The 18398-nt window shown below is 39.6% G+C and overlaps 1 protein-coding gene across 1 annotated transcript in view; it reads right to left on the bottom strand.

Annotated features, from left to right (window-relative positions):
* The window catches only part of arhgap15 (Rho GTPase activating protein 15), a 728119-nt gene that overhangs the window by 603495 nt on the left and 106226 nt on the right, over positions 1-18398 (bottom strand). The window contains exon 3 of the mRNA XM_059970253.1: positions 6818-7000. Coding sequence (XP_059826236.1) covers positions 6818-7000 — 183 coding nt within the window. The remainder of the gene's footprint in view (positions 1-6817; positions 7001-18398) is intronic.

The following is an 18398-nucleotide window of genomic DNA, read 5'->3' as shown; positions in this document are numbered from 1 at the left end:
CCCTTATTTTCTTATTAGGTAGTCTCTTAGAATATCAAATGGCAATGCCACCAGTCAGAATGCTCTCCAACCTGGTATGGAGCCTCCAATGAATTGGATCATAAGAGGCTCTAGGGCTTGTAGATCTAATCAGTTCCATCACAGCCCTCCACATCATTGAGGACACCTTCACAAAGCAGTGCCCAAGAGGATGGCTTTCATCATTAAAGACCATCACCATCCAGGACACACCTGCTTCATGTTACTATCATTGAGGAGGAGTACAAGAGCCCAAAGACCCACATTCAAAGTTTTAGGAACAGCCCTTTCTCCTCTGCCATCAGATTTCATATTGGCCAGTGAATATTACCTTGTTATTTGTCTTTTGTAAAATTTATTTTTGTAACTTATAGTAAGTTCTATGTCTCACACTGTACTGCTTCACAACAGATTTCATAACATATATCAATGATAATAAACCTGATTCTGATTCTGAAATGAATTATTTCGTCAATGTTTTTGTGAGATCTGTGATGGTTGTTGGGACCAAAATGCATGCTACAGATTCTTCCTCCAATCATCTTAAAATAATGCACTCTCATATTACCTTCCAGTGAATTTTGTAAAGTTTGTAAACACTAGGTTACCAGATTGGTTTTTTCTTTACAGTGTCTTAAAATGCCTGCTTCCAATATTCCTGATCTTAAAAACATAAAGGAGGACGGGGTGACTGGTCTCACAAGCCCATGAAATTTGCACCAAGTCACAAGTCTGAGCTCTTGATCCACAGATACTCTCTTCCTCAATCTACCATAAGTTTTACTGGCACATTGTAGTCTATGGTCAATTATGTATTTGACATTTGCCATCAGATATCAGAAGAGATCTTCATTTTGTTACGTTTCACTCGTAGCTTTTAATGATGAGAGCAATGTGGTGTAGTATGTGGTTTCAGACACCCAAGGAAACCACAGACCTGATATCAACTCTTGCCTCTATTACATCAGCAATGATCTTGTATTGTCCTTTCAGTTATCTATGTTCCTTCAATCTCTGCTTTGAGTACTTCTTCAGTATTAAAACCTCTATGAATATTATCTTCTTCTGTCTGTCTGTCTCTCTGAGTCACTCTCTATCTCTATTTACATATCTTTCTATCTCACTAACTATATGATCTATCATCCCTTAATTAAGAGTAAGAATATTATAATTGCATATGTACAATTTTTAAATGCTGTTGAAAACCAATGCTGTTTATATAACTTTAGCCTGATTGCAATTTACCAGTCAAGTATACCAGAATACCTGTTCTAATATACCAGTCCAGTTTGCCACTGTTTCATTGTTCCATAGAACCTAACCTCATGTGCTGTACGTACAGTGTTTGTGTGTTTTCCCCGTAATTATGAGAAATTCCATCATTAATTTGGTTTTCTCCTTCATCACAAAGACATGTTGGTAAGATTAAAGATTTAAAGATTAGCTTTATTTGTCACTAGTACATCAATACGGTGAAATGCATTGATTGCATCCGGGACCTGTTGGGGGTAGCCCGCACGTGTCATAATACTTCTGGCACCAAAACAGCATGCCCACAACTAACGTATGTCTTTAGAATGCGGGTGGAAACCCACAAAGTCATGGGGAGAATGTACACACTCCTTTCAGACTGCAACAGGAATTGAACCCCAGTCTTACAGCTGACATGCTGTAGAGTGCTATGCTAACCGCTATGCTACCAGGTTAACTGATGTTTTTTGTATGGGTACGTGGCAAAAGATTTTAAAAAACTGATAGGTAAGTGAGAGAGAATAGATTGTAGGACTACAGGGAAAATAATGAAAGGAGGAATGAGATTTATGAGATTGATTTGCTGGGAGCTGGCATTGACCCAATGGACCGAACAAACTTTCTTGTATCATAATCTGTAAGTAGATTCCATGTGGGTCTCAACCAAGTAATCAACCAGCTGGATGTAACTGATACTAATATCAACTTGGTCTTCCACTTGCAGTGGTGAGCAGTCCTTTTCCTCCTAACTCACAGCCACTTGTTCATTTGCCTAGTAGATTAAGAAACATCTTTAATGTATTTCTGTTTTTTCTATTCTGTTACATCAGCTTGTTTAAGATTATTTATCTCTACATTTTGAAAGTTTTCAATAGTTGCCAGGATTAGGGTTGCCTTTAACTGATGAAATTACAATTGTTACATTAAGTACAATCATCACTTACAAAAGAGGTGATCAACTTTTATTGGGGTACTGTCCAATAAATGCTATAAACATTATATAATGGCATTAATGATCACTCAGTAGAGGATGGTTAAGTACTCCTTGAACTAAAGCCCCTTGCATGACAAGCTTTTATCATATTTGTGGTCACACTCTTTTTGATTTTGAGTTTTCAAGGTGATTTATTACAAAATACATATACTGATTTTGCAACTTCAATAAGGAAAATGAACATAACCATCTAGACTCCAGCAAATTTCTGAAAGTTGACTTTGCATTGAGACCGTTACTTCGAAAACTGAGGTGAAGTTCATATTGGCCTTTTGAATATGATTAGAGATTAAATGTTTCATTATTTTGCAACCTAATTTAAAATGGTCATGTAGACTTATTGTTGTGAGTGTTCTGCCAATTGCCCAGTTTTGTTGACTAATTAGAGGTCCATGTATCTTGGGTACAAATGTTATTAATTATATGAAATATATCATTGTTTGGTTAATGGGTTTAAGCTGAAGTTTAACTGAAAAGTTGAGCAAAGTGAATGGCTTAATACTGATTTTATATTCCTTGGGATTAATCCAGACATGATAAATCTGTTACTTATAATGTCCTCTATGCATTTCCCTTCATCAATGCTGCCTGATCTGCTGAGTTCCCCAAGTGCTTTCTGCATGCTACAATAAAATGTTTTTTTTTGCTTGTCCAGGTTACTACAGTATTTTGCAAGTTTTCTGATCTATTTATCTGCACATTCTTGCTTATCGATTGGTGTAAGACCTCTGATATGATGTTAACAATTGCTCTATAGCAATAACTTAAGCAAATCCATATTGGGAGAAACAATATTAATCTACAATGCTTAACATTAATTTTTTTGTAACTTAGTCTGTTTAAATGCACATACTGAACTCAGATTATGTTTCCCATCTTTTAATGACAGGCTCTAAGTGGTGTTATCAATTTTCATAAATGGAAACAAAAATAGGAAGAATATTACTTAAGAATCTGGGGGCAGTTATCCAGGGCTTTTTGAAAGAACAAAACATGACTTTGTGTGATACTTCATCTTTGTGTGATACTTTGTTGGTTTCTTACGATGTTATAGTGAGTTTGGGGGTGTGTGTTGGAGATGTGGATAAGCTCCCACTACCTATTAAATGCTTCCACTGCCATGCATATAAAATAGCCTCTGACAATCAAGTCCAACCCCTGGCCTTCACGCGTGACTCAGTTACTAAGCTTGGTGGAACCGTTTCTACTGAAAGGAGAAGGAGCATAAGCAGATTAATGGTGCCTTAAAACCAGTCATTCCAAGCAGATGGGGTTCATCATCTATGCTTTTCATGCTGTCTTGTGGCTCTACCCACTCGTGAGGAAGGCTTCAGAGTAAGCCCCAAAGAATAATCTGAAGCTGGAATCCCTAAGACAGTCCGACATTGAGTTAAATACTAACCAGCAATTCCTGTGATGCCTCTGGATTGGCCGCTGCTGTTCCTTTGAATGTGGAGAAGGGATGCTTGCAACATGGACAACAGCTTGCTCTCTATGACCTATCGCACTGGCTTGCGTACTGACAACAGCTAGGACGCAACATCTGCAGTCGACCCAAACCAATGGAGGGTCTCATGGTGTCTCCATCCTTTTTTACTGCTACAGGCTGCCTGCCCTTCGCCTACCAGCCCACACCACCACCACTGCTGAATGAGAGTGTTGAGATGAGGTATTGATGAGCTGGCTGAGAAGATCTGAAATTCCCATTGAGCTGCCGATCTTGAGTCAGATGTCAATGATGAAGATTCTGGGGATAGGTTTTGTAGCTTGGGAACACAGGCTTTTGCAGTGAGTGAGTTCTGACATCCCCACAAACTCCATGCCACATCATCTGATTTGAAGAAAGGCAGATGCCAGAATCTGGAGCAGCACAAAAGAGGTGCTGGAAGAGTTCATCATGTCAGGCAGCAATGATGGATAGAAATAGTTTACTTCTTCAGTTGAGCATCCATTATTAAGGACCTCCAGCACCCAGGACATGCCCTTTTCTCACTGTTACCATCAGGTAGGAGGTATAGAAGCCTGAAGGCACACACTCAGCAATTCAGGAACAGCTCCTTTCCCTCTGACATCTGATTCCTAAACGGACATTGAACCCTTGAACACTACCTCACTTTTTTAATATATATTATTTCTGCTTTTTGCATGATTTTTAATCTATTCAATACACATATACTATAATCAGTTAATTAATTAATTAATTTTGATTATTAATTTATTACTTATCTGTTTTTATTTCTGTATTATGTATTGCATTGAACTGCTGCTGCTAAGTTAATAAATTTCACGACACATGGCAGTGATAATAAACCTGATTCTGATTCTGATTCTGATTCTGAGTGGGACTGAGGCCAAAATATCAGCTGTCTATTTGCATCCATGGATACTGACTGACCTGTTGAATTCATCCAGCACCCTTTTTGGTGTTGATTCAGCTTTATGTATACATATATTGTTCAACATTTATGCCTTCACTTCCTGAGGAGGCTAGAGAAATGTGGTATGTCTCATTCAACCCTGATTCATTTGAATCAATGCACCATAGACAGCATCCTATCTGGATGCATCAAGTGCTTTGGCCATGATTGCAAGGAACTGCGAGTTGTGGACACATCTCAGCACATCAGGGAGCCCAGCCTCCCTTAATGGATACTTCTATACATCTTGCTGTCTCAGTAAAACATCCAGCATCATCAGAGACCCCACCCATTCTCTCTTCTCCCCCTCCCATCAGATCAAAAGATACAAAAGCCTGAAAACATGCATCACCAGACACAAGGACAGCTTTTATAGACCATTGATTGGTTTCCTAGTACAATATGCTGAACATTTGACCTCACAATCTACCTTCCTGTGACCTTGCACTATTTTTACCTACACTCCACTTTTCTGTGGCTCTAGCACTTTATTCTGCACTGTGTTATTATTTTACTTTGCGGTACCGTAATGCACTGTTGTAATGAATTGATCTTCACGTAGAGCATGCAATTCAGTACATGTGACAACAATAACCAATTAAATAATTTTCTAATCATGACTGAAACAAAATACATTATTTTTATTTTTATTTAGGGATACAGCCCAACGAGCTCACACCGCCCATTTGGGGATCAATTAACCTATCAATCCGTACATCTTTGAATGAGCAGCTGGAGGAAATTCACACAAACACAGGGAAATTATATGTAAATTTCTTGCAGACTGGGTGGAATTGAACCCAGATCACAGAGATTTTAATACCATCATGCTTACTGCTACACTACCAATGCCAGGCCACTTCAGTCGAATTGGTGGTCTTGGATTCAAACAGGGTGATGAAGACAATTTAGTAGAGTAGATGGAGTTTATTTAACAATCCAATAGTTTCATAATCACAAATGCATTTTCTTACCAGATTTACAATTTGAAATGTCCATTTGCCATGGTAAGACTTGAGCTCTAAATTTATGCTCAAGCCAGTGGATATCTAGTCCTGTTAGTATTTACTTGCTCAAGTATAAATATTTCTGGATGTCAATGGGAATGCAGGCATTTATTGTTCATCCCTAATTGCTCCAGAACTGAGAAGATAACTAATAGCCATAAGTGGACGAGAACAGGTGAAAATGGAAGATTTCCTTTACTGAAGGATATTTGTGAACCAATTTTGTTTTATTTTCAAGTCAAGTGGTTTCATCTTTACTTTTTTTAAACTATAAATTCCATTGCTGCCATTTGTGCCTACTGTTTATGTCATTAAATATTGGGAGTATCTCCATTTAAGATTTGGAAATCCAATGTTCTTCATAATAATTTTTCTATTTAGATAGATAAACATTTTCACCATTTTTAAAGTTGCATGTCAATTATTACTGGATCTGTATGTTGGCACTTGAGCATAAAGTGCAGAAAGCAATTGAGAACAATAGTCCCCGGTCAATGTAATGCAATCAAAAACATTGATAGCAGCTAGATTTAACCCTGAGGGGTTTTTACATCTGGAAAAAAATGATCAATACATAACTAACATCACATCACATTCCATCACATGTCTGTCAGGCATTATCCAAACAATCATAATTGCAAAAGTGATTTACTTACTTTAAAAAAAGTGACCATCAGATAATTACTAGTATTCAGCAAGAATTTGCAAATCAAATTAATGCAATACTCTTATAGTTTAAATTTACAAATAGTCAAGTTTGCCAGGTAACATTACAGTGAACATTCCTAGAACTGTCACATTGAACTTAAGGGTGACCAGCTGTAAAGTACCAGAAGAAATTTCTCCTATCCACTGAACAGATTTCCTTTAATGATATTTTAGTATAACAAATTCTGAATCGGTAGTAAAATACTTTTCATGATCAATTATGATGCTTGTAACCCTCTGCCAATATATAGTTACAGAAGTTAAGTGTGTTGCCATTGATTTAAATTTATGATTGCTATTTATTTGAATGTAATTAAAAATCCTTGACATGCACTCTAACAAAGCAAATATTGAAAGGAAATTTCAAAAAATTGTTCCCATGTGCTTTCACACCTCAATGAAGTATGGCACTATCTACTCACCGGTAACTTAATTGGGTTGGAGTCAGTCAGAACCATGGACTTTGTTTGGCTCAGGCGGTCACAGTTAGCAGCTGCACTCTTCGCCCTCCTCTGAACAGCACTAGGGCTGAAGTGGGTTGAGGGAAGCTGTTCAGGGGTGGTGGTTGTCTGGAAACTTGTTTTCGACTGAGCTGTGGATCCATCCTGCGGGAAAAAAAAGCAAGGAACTCATTATTAAAGTTGCATTTAATCAACTGTAAACATAAATCATTAAAATATCTAATAAATCAAGACTTCAGATGTTAACTTGTGCATGATACTCCTACTTACTGCAGGTAATACTTTCAAAATTATATCAAACATCAAAATGTAATTAGTTCAGTAAATTGAAAAGTAATACATAGATTTTTTTTAAATTCTGGATTGTATTTTAAGCTAAATAAAAATAAGAATGTAAGAACATGAAAAAGGAACAAAATTAGTTTACATAACTCCAAGTTGAATCTACCATCCAGTGAAAATAATTTCAAGGGGTTTCAATTTTATTTTCCAGCCTGATCTACACAGCCCGAGATTACCTTATAATCAAAACAAGGTTCAAATAAACCTAACGATTCAGCATCTACTATATTGTTGAATAGATGATTCCAAAGGATGACGAGGCAGATTCTTCTGTTTCTATTGCTTCACCTATTAAGCTGAGTACAGTGAATACAAGTGATTCAGCAGGAAGCAGTACATACATCTAGCTTTTATGGCAGTTCTATTTGCTCTTCCTAATTTAGAAGTTGAGAAACTGAGCACATTCAGACACACCACACCATCCCTATTCATTTGATTTGTTTTGTACTCAGTTAGCTAGCAGGATGGAAATATGTCCCTTGATATCGAGAGCAGCGGGCTCCCCCTCTTCACATAGCTGATGAATCCAAAGGGACGGCAATGACCAATTCAAACAACACACACAAAATGCTGGTGGAATGCAGCAGGCAAGGCAGCATCCATAAGGAGAAGCACTGTCGACGTTTCGGGCCGAGACCCTTCGTCAGTTTGACTCCAGTGGCATCGCAGGAGTTGCCGGTCAGTGTTGAACTCAATGTAGGATTGCCCTAGGGACTCCAGCTCTGCACTTTTCCTCGGGGTTTACTCCCGAAGACTCCCTCATGATTGGGTATAGCACAGGGCAGATGTTTTGAGAGTGGAGCTTTCCTTCTCCAAGATGAGATGCCAACCATGGCTGATGAGCCCCACCTGCCCGAAGCTACCTGTTTTAAGACACCTACAACCCACCTTTGCTCCTTCTCTGCCAGTAGAAAAAGTTCTGCTAGACTTTGCAACTACGCCACACGTGAATGTCAGGAGTTGGACTTAGTTGTCCGAGGTTATTTGAGATGCACATCATTCAGAGCACTTAATAGGTGGTTGTAGTTTATCCCTACTACTCCTCACCCATCACCCCCAGCTGTGACAACATTAAGGATGAACTCAGTTCATTCATTCGTTATGCGGCATGTTGCAGGACTTGCAGGCTAACAGAGGGAGGGAGCATCTTACAGCTAATTTGGAAGCGATGTATCTCCGCCCCAACATATAAGTCAGATGTAATGCTTCTTATAATATGTGAACAGGTTATACTATGCAGATTTCTCCTACATCTTCAGTACATCACTCTTGCAAGTCTAAAATATAATAGTTTTCTAGCAGCTATTACAGGACTTGGTTAAAAATTTAATAGAAAAAGAGGCACAGTTGCAAACCTGTGAAATATTGGGATGATGCACACTTAGTTGATCTAGAGCATGTTTATCAGCTGAGTTGTGGCCAACTAAGACCTAATACCCTAAATCAGAAATTGACCACTTAATCCAGGCTGAAACTGAAGTACAGTTCAAAGTAAATTGATGCTGTCTGATATGCCATCTTATGGGTGAGTCGCTAGACAGGGCACCCATTTGTTCTCTCTGAAACTGTAAACAAAATCTCTTCAAGCGATTCAAGAGATTGCATTGTAGCTCTCCAAGAATATAGATTAATAATTATCTCTGCTTCATGATCACAACAGATAATATGATCATTTGTCTCATTATATTTTGTGGGACCTTGCAATGGTCAAATTGACTGCTGCATATCCCTGCATTACGGTGGCAGCATTTTAAAATATGTTATTGATCATCAGGTATTTGGGCAACTCCTGGGAATTTTCAGAAATTAATTGTTTGTTTTTAAAACAGGTAATTGCTTTTAGATCCTATCACATGGTAACAAATAGCTTCACTAAGCCAGGAACTTGGATCAGCCATTAAGTAAAGCCACAAATTCACAAAAAAAACAATGTATAACATATGTGTGCGTATTAACCCCATATGGGCTGTCATACTAATTCTGCATGAAAATCAGGAATTAAATTCGAAACTCAGATGTACAGTATATATAATTGTGTTTGTTATCCAATATGAATTGACTCTGTTTGTGTCTTACAATTAATTAACTAATTAGATTGGGTGTTGCTGGAGGCCTAGACATTGAGTTCAAATTTCTATTTGTTTATTATTTTCTCTGATGATTTTAATAATCTTAAATTAAATTAATTTTAGAAAGAATCCTACTGAGTTAAACATGCCACGAATCACACATTTCAATTTTTTGTCAAAGAAGTCAGAAATCAGGCAATGGATCTTGAAAATTTAGCAATTATTTACTGAAGTATGGTCGAAAGACTAGGATCGTGAAAAACATGTTTTTATTTAAGAGCAGTTCAACAAATATTGAACAAATTGCTAGACTTCCCACTAGAGGGCAGGGACCTTCAAATGTTGGAGTTTCCAGTTTTAAAACAGAGTGAGCAATCACCTTGATGGTGCTTCAAAAAAGCTTACAATAAGTTAAAACTGCGTTGGTGCTGTTTTGAAAACAGTGCTTCAGAGCTTTGTTGTGTAACATTGCTCTGATTCATGTACCCAAGTATTTTGTGAAATCAAGTGGCATAGGTGACAACAGGGCTTTGCTTTCACCTGTGCTCATACTGACTATCAAAACATGGAGGAACCTTCATAAATGCCCACATCCCCGCTGATGACCCCATGATTTCACTCACTGAGGACGATGAGAGAGCATTCTACAGGAGGATGAACCCACAGAAAGCAACCAGCCCAGATGGGGTACCTGGCCGACTACTAAAGATCTGTGGGGAACAACAGTCTAGTGTGTTCACCGATATCTTTAAACTCCTGCTTTGGTAGCTCGAGGTATGTGCCTGCTTCACTTCATTTATACCGGTGCCTAAGAAGAGCATGGTAAACTCCATCAATGACTATATTCCAGAAGTGTTTTATGATGAAGTGTTTTGAGAGGATGGTAATGAAAAATATCAATTTCTGTCTGAGAAGCAACTTGGTTCCTCTCCAACCTGCCCACCTGCACAATAGGTCCACATCATTTCTTTCTCTCTTTATTGTATTTGCACAGTTTGTTGTCTTTTGCACTCTGGTTGAATGCCCAAGTTGGCATGGTCTTTCATGATTCTATTATGGCTACAACTATTATTCTAGAAACATGGAAACATGGAAAACCTGCAGCACAATATAGGCCCTTCAGCCAACAATACTGCGCCGAACATGTACTTTCTTGAGAAATTACCTAGGATTACGCATAGCTCTCTATTTTTCTAAGCTCCATGTACCTAGCCAGCAGCCTCTCAAGAGACCCTATTATATCTGCCTCCACCATTGTCGCCTGCAGTCCATTCCACGCACTCACCACTCTCAGTATAAAAACTTATCCCTGACATCTCCTGAGGTTAATTCCTGGGATGAGATTCACGAGGTTAATTCCTGGGATGTCTGGACTGCCTTACGCGGAGAGGTTAGAGAGACTGGGCTTGTACACGCTGGAATTAAGGAGATTGAGAGGGGATCTGATCGCAACTTATAAGATTATTAAGGGATTGGACAAGATAGAGGCAGGAAATATGTTCCAGATGCTGGGAGAGTCCAGTACTAGAGGGCATGGTTTGAGAATAAGGGGTAGGTCATTTAGGACAGAGTTAAGGAAAAACTTCTTCTCCCAGAGAGTTGTGGGTGTCTGGAATGCACTGCCTCAGAAGGCAGTGGAGGCCAATTCTCTGGATGCTTTCAAGAAGGAGCTAGATAGTTATCTTATGGATAGGGGAATCAAGGGATATGGGGACAAGGCAGGAACCGGGTATTGATAGTAGTTGATCAGCCATGATCTCAGAATTGCAGTGCAGGCTCTAAGGGCCGAATGGTCTACTTCTGCACCTATTGTCTATTGTCTATTATCTCCTCTGTACCTACTTCCAAGCGCCTCTTGTGTTAGTCATTTCAGCCCTGGGAGAAAGCCTCTGACTACCTACACGATCAATACCTCTCATCATCTTATACACCTCTATCAGGTCACCCCTCATACTCTGTCGCACCAAGGCCAAGTTCACTCATCCTATTCTCATAATGCATGCTCCCTAATCCAGGCATCCCTAATCAAGGCAACACCCTTGTAAATCTACTCTGCACCCTTTCTATGGCTTCCACATCCTTCCTGTAGTGAGGCAACCAGAACCGAGCACAATACTCCAAGTGGGGTCTGACCAGGGTCCTATATAGCTGTAACATTACCTCTCAACTTCTAAACTCAATTCCACAGTTGATGAAGGCCAATATGCCGTATGCCTCTGAACCGCAGAGTCAACCTGCGCAGCAGCTTTGAGTGTCCTATGGACCCCAAGATCCCTCTAATTCTCCACGTTGCCAATTGTCTTACGATTCATACTATATTCTGTAGCATATTTAACCTACCAAAATGAACCACCTCCCACTTATCTGGGTTGAACTCCATCTACCACTTTTCAGCCCAGTTTTGCATCCTATCGATGTCCTGCTGTAATCTCTGACAACCTTCCACACTATCCACAACAACCCAACCTTTGTGTCATCAACAAATTTACTAACCCATCCCTCCACTTTCTCATCCAGGTCATTAATAAAAATCATGAAGAGAAGGGGTCCCAGAACAGATCCCTGAGGCACACTACTGGTCACCCATCCCCATGCAGAATATGACCCGTCTACAACCACTCTTTGCCTTCTGTGTGCAAGCCAATTCTGGTTCTATAAAGGAAGGTCCCCTTGGATCCCATGCCTCCTTACTTTCTCAATAAGCCTTGTGTGGTGTATCTTGTCAAATGTCTTGCTGAAATCCATATACACTACATCTACTGCTCTACCTTCATCAACGTGTTTAACCATATCCTCAAAAAATTAAATCATGCTCGTAAGGCATGACCTGCCTTTGACAAAGCCATGCTGACTATTCCTAATCATATTATGGATCTCCAAATATTCATAAATCCTGCCTCACAGTATCTTTTCCATCAACTGAGGTAAGATTCACTGGTCTATAATTTCCTGGGCTATCTCTACTCCCTTTCTTAAATAAGGAAACAACATCTGCAATGCTTCAATCCTCTAGGACCTCTCCTGTCCCCACTGATGATGTAAAGATCATTGCCTGAGGCTCAGCAATCTCCTCCCTCGCATCCCACTGTAGCCTGGGGTATAGCTCATCCAGTCTGAGTGATTTATACAACTTGATGCTTTCCAAAAGCTCCAGCACATCCTTTTTCTTAATGTCTATATCCTCAAGCTTTTCAGTCCATTGTAAGTTATCTATACAATTGCCAAGGTCCTTTTCCGTAGTGAATAGTGAAGCAAAGTATACATTAAATACCTCCGCTTCTTCCTCTGGTTCCATACACACTTTTTCACTGTCACATTTGGTTGGTCCTATTCTCTCACATCTTTTCCTCTTGCTCTTCAGATAATTGTAGAATACCTTGGGGTTTTCCTTAATCCTGCTCACCAAGGCCTTCTCATGTCCCCTGCTGGCTCTCCTAATTTCATTCTTAAGCTCCTTCCTGCTAGCCTTATAATTTTTTAGTTCTTTATCATTACCTAGTTTTTGAACATTTTGTAAGCTTTTCTTTTTTTTCTTGACTAGATTTTGAACAGTCTTTGTACAGCATGGCTCCTGTACCCTGTCTCATGGTTCCATGTCTCATTGGAATGTATCTATGCAGAATGACACACAAATACCCTCTGAACATTTGCTGCATTTTTGCCATACATTCCCCTGAGAACATCTGTTCCCAATTTATGCTTCCAAGTTTCTGCCTGATAGCTTCAAATTTCCCCTTACTCCAGTAAATGATTTCCTAACTTGTTTGTTCCTATCCCTCTCCAATGCTATGGTAAGAGAGATAGAATTGTGATCACTATCTCCAAAATGCTCTGATACCTGACCAGGTTCATTTCCCAATACCAGATCAAGTACAGCCTCTCCTCTTGCAGGCTTATCTACATATTGTGTCAGGAAACCTTCCTGAAAACACTTGACAAACTCAACTCCATCTAAACCCCTTGTTCTAGGGAGATGCCAATCAATATTGGGGAAATTAAAATCTCCCATCATGCCAACCCTGTTATTATTGCACCATTCCAGAATCTGTCTCCCTATCTACTCCTTGTTACTATTGGGTGGCCTATAAAAAACACCCATTAGAGTTATTGACCTCTTCCTGTTTCTAACTTCCACCCACAGAGACTCAGTAGACAATCCCTCCATGACTTCTTCCTTTTCTGCAGCTGTGACACTATCTTTAATCAGCAGTGCCACATCACTACCTCTTTTGCCTTGCTCCCTGTCCTTTCTGAAACTTCTAAAGCCTAGCATTCTAAGTAGCTAATCCTGCCCCAACCCATCCAAGTCCTGGAAGGGCCACAACATCATACTCTGAGTACTGATCCAAGCTCTAAATTTATCGGTTTTGTTCATGATACTCCTTGCAATAAAATAGACACATCTCAAACCATTGGTCTGAGCGCATCCCTTCTCTATCAACTGCCTATCCTCCCTCTCACACTGTCTACTAACTTTCTCCATTTGTGAGCTAACCGCCCCTTCCTCTGTCTCTTCAGTTCAGTTCCCAACCCCCAGCAACTCTAGTTTAAACTCTCCCTAACAGCTTTAGCAAACCTCCCTGCCAGGATATTGGTCCCTCTCAGATTCAAGTGCAACCCATCCTTTTTATACAGGTCACACCTGCCCCAAAAGAGGTCCCAATGATCCAGATATCTGTGCCACACATTTATCTTCCACTTCACTCTATTCCTATACTCACTGTTGCGTGGCACAGCCAGTCATCCTAAGGTTACTAACTTTGCGGTCCTGCTTCTCAACTTCCTTCTTAACTCCCTCTAGTCTGTTTTCAGGACCTCCTCCCTTTTCCTACCTATGTTGTTGGTACCAATATTCTATTATGGATTTATTGAGTATGCCCACATGAAAAAGAATCTCAAGGTTGTTTATGGTGTCATAAATGTCCTTTGATAATAAATTTACTTAGAACTTTGAACATTGATGGCACTACAGTGGAAACTGTGAGTTGTTTCAAACTCATGGGTCTGCATATTTCACGCAGCCTCTCATGGTCCCAGAATAATTCCTCCACAATCAAGGAAGCTCACCAATACTTCTGATTTTTCTAAGGAATCTGAAGAGAGCTGGTCAATACTCATGGCCTTCTACAGGTGTGAAGCTGAGAGCATCCTAAAACGCTGTATCAGTAGGGAAACTGGACAGCGGTGACAAGAGGTCTCTATAACAGGTAGTTAAAACTGCCCATTGCATCACTGGTACCAGCCTACCCACTTTCAAGGACGTATGTGCAGAATGGTGGCAGAAGGCAGCCAGCAATATCATGAAGGATCCCACCCACCCTGCTCACGGACTGTTTGTTGCATTCCCATCAAGGAGGAAGCTGCGCAGCACCCACGCCAGGACCACTTGACTTCTCCACCAAGCCATCTGGCTGATCAATACCTCCACCTGTTAACCCACCTTACCATACCCCCACCAACACTACAAACAGTACATATCACCCAGCATCACTTTATGTACATACAATCAGTCTATGTATACAATAGTTACTTACACATCGTGTTTTATAGAATTGCTTTCATATTTATATTTATTGTGTCTTTTATTAAGTTCTTCATGGTTACTGTGCCTTTGCTTTTGTTGAAGTTTGAGTAGATTCAGTGTATCACCAAAAACTTTGATAAGCTTCTATAAATGTACAGTGGAAGGTCCCTTAACTGGTTATATCATTTCCTGGTATGGAAAGACCAAAGCCCAAAAGCAAAAAGAAGTGCAAACAACTCAGTGTGTCACAGGAAAAGCCTTCCCCACCACTGAGCATAATTATAAGGAATGCTACCACGAGAAAGTGGCATCCATCACCAATGACACCCATCAACCAGGCCGTGTTCCATTCTTACTACTACAATTGGACAGGAGGTAGAGGACACTTGGGTCCTACACCATCGGGTACAGGAACATTTATTAACCGAAAACCATCAGCCTACAGAACAGAATAACTTCACTCAGCACAACTCTGAGCTGATTCTACAACCCACAGATTCACTTTTTTGAACTCTACAATTCATGTTCTCAATATTTTTCTATTTGCACAATTTGTCTTCTTTTGCATATTGGTTGTCAGTATTTACTTATGTGTAGCTTTTCATAAATCCAATTGTGTTCTTCATTTTTCCGTAACTGTCTGCTAGAAAATAAACTAAAGATTGTATATGATAACATATGCATACTGTACTTTGATAATAAGTTTTATTTCAACTTCAACAGAGAGAAAGCAAAGTTCCATTATGGATACTACACCACCTGCTAATTGAGAAAAACAGGAGTCTTCAAATACTTTGTAGCTATATGTTTACATTCAGAAAATATCCACCATAATTATGAAGCAAACACGAGGAAATCTGCAGATGCTGGAAATTCAGAAAACACACACAAAATGCTGGTGGAACACAGCAGACCAGACAGCATCTATAAGGAGAAGCATTGTCGACGTTTCGGGCCGAGACCCTTCGTCAGGACTATCTGAAAGGAAAGATAGTAAGAGATTTGAAAGTAATGGGGGGAGGGGGAAATGCAAAATGATAGGAGAAGACCGGAGGGGGTGGGATGAAGCTAAGAGCTGGAAAGGTGATTGGCAAAATTGATACAGAGCTGGAGAAGGGAAAGGATCATGGGACGGGAGGCCTCAGGAAAAGGAAGGCGGGGGAAGCACCAGAGGGAGATGAAGAACAGGAGAACAACTAAATACATCAGGGATGGGGTAAGAAGCGGAAGAGGGGCATTACTGGCTGGGTAGCATCCAACCTGATGGAATGAACATTGACTTCTCTAACTTCCGTTAATGCCCCTCCTCCCCTTCTTACCCCATCCCTGACATATTTAATTGTTTGCCTGTTCTCCCTCTCCCTCTGGTGCTCTCCCCACCTTTTCTCCCATTAGTCCAGGGATTCAGCAGAACATGACAGAGGTGCATTTGCAAACATTCAGGCTGCTCTTTTCAGTAAGGTAGTGACTAAGCTAGCACAACTAGTTTAGTAAAGACCATAGTTTAATGCAATATGTTAGCATGATTAAGGTGGAAGAATATAATTTATAGTACACAGACATTGTTCAGGGATGAAGGAGAAGATTAATACATCTCAATACACTGGCTGCATATTTTAGTTTAAGTCATAGGTCAAAAGTTGAACCTTTGTACCAATAACAATCAGAAATACCTATGCATTGTGACAGGACTCGAATTTAATAATTTTCAGATGCATGATATTTTGCTACAGGCTGCAACTGTCACAATAAAGTTTATTTTTCCACCAATAAAACTAATCAGAATTAAAGACCAACAACTTGGATGACAATAAAGACTTTTGTACTGTAAGATGCAGAATGCTCAATCGAAACATTTTGCTAGTGGCTGGATTAATGACTAACAAAATTGCAAAGTATATCTGCATTTTACTGGTCCGTTAGCATTAAATCTGACCCCTGCAATCATTCAGCCATTTCTGTTTCTGTACAAAAGATAAACATAAGCTAATTCTGCGTAGATGTCCTTAGGTGCCTAAAAATATTTTTTCTTGAAAATATTTGCGAACACATCAGCAAAACATTTTCCTCAAAAGTGAATGGAATAAATACATAAAACTTAACATGGAAGATTAGAATTCTCATAAATACCACCACTACTTAAGCACCTCCACTCATCATGTTAAGCATGATACTTAGCACCTCTATGCATAATGCATCATGTATCATACTCATGACCCTTTAACCCCTGAATGCATGCAACATGTATGTACAAATAAAATTATTTAAAGCACCTGACAAAGTTAACCTGTGGATACTTTTGTACTGTTCAAGGTATAAGATGAGCCTTGAATTTCATTTTTCCACACTCCGATAGAATGATTTGCACTGTTGGGATTATCAAAACCATAAAAAGCAATAATGCCTTTTGCCTCTTTCTTGAAATCTCTCAATGTTGCATTGATAAGTCGAATTCCAAGCCAAAATATTGGAGCTATGCATAGCTCCATTGACATCAGATGGTAGATTAAACCATGGCATAATGTTATAATTATGACATGATGTTTACATGCATGACATTTCAAATGCATTTGGACAGTTATATTGGTGGGAAAGGCATAAAGCATGGTTTCACAACTTGGGATCCATGGACCCCTTGGTTATTGATAGGGATCCATGGCATAACAAAGGTTAGGAACTCCTGGTTTAGAGGGGGCAACACACAAAATACTGAAGGAACTCAACAAATTAGGCAGCAAGTTGTGCAAATACAAAAAAAATAAAACAAAATCATTATAAATAATTAAATAACCTATATATATACTCAGAACATGAGATGAAAAGTCCTTAAGGTGAGTCCATAGGTTGTGGGAACAATTCAGAGCTGGGGCGAGTGAAGTTGAGTGAAGTTATCACCTCTGGTTCAAGAACCTGATGTTGAAGTGTAATAACTATTCCTAAATCTGGTGATGAGGGTCCTGAAGCTCTTGTATCTTCTCCCTGATGGCAACAGTGAGAAGGGAACATGGCCTGGATGGTGGGGGTCTTGATGATGGATGCTGCTTTCCTAGGACAGCACTCCATGTAGGTGTGGGGAGGGCTTTACCCATGATAGCTGTCTCCACTATCTTATAAACTTTTCCATTCAAGGGCATTGGAGCTTTCAAACCAGTCCATGATGCAACCAGTCTGTAGATTCTCTATAGAACTCTGTCAAAGTTTTAAATGACATGTCAAAACTTTGCAATCCTGTAAGAAAGTAGAGAGGTCCTTATGTACTTTCTTTATAATGGCACATACATGCTGGTCCCTGAAATGATAACTCTGTGGACTTCAAATTTGCCAATTCTCTCCTCCTCTGATCCTTTGACAAGGTCTGGCTCATGGACCTCTGGTTGGGACCTCACATTCCAATAAGGAGATATACATCAGATTCATGCATTGCACATCTGAGCCATTAGGAAACACTGAATCCTTGACAACCTCAGGTACAGACAATGAAATCAACTGAAAGGCCTCCTGTTGTAAATTGTACAGCCTATGCAACAGCTTACATTCCATTCAAGACTATTTCATGCACAGCTTGTTCTTCTCACAATATGGAAGGATGCACGTACAGAGATAACCA

The sequence above is a fragment of the Hypanus sabinus genome, chromosome 5, assembly GCF_030144855.1.
Source record: "Hypanus sabinus isolate sHypSab1 chromosome 5, sHypSab1.hap1, whole genome shotgun sequence".
NCBI classification, from domain to species: Eukaryota; Metazoa; Chordata; class Chondrichthyes; order Myliobatiformes; family Dasyatidae; genus Hypanus; species Hypanus sabinus.
Note: the sequence above shows the minus strand (reverse complement) of the source record. Positions and strands in the feature narration are given on the sequence as shown.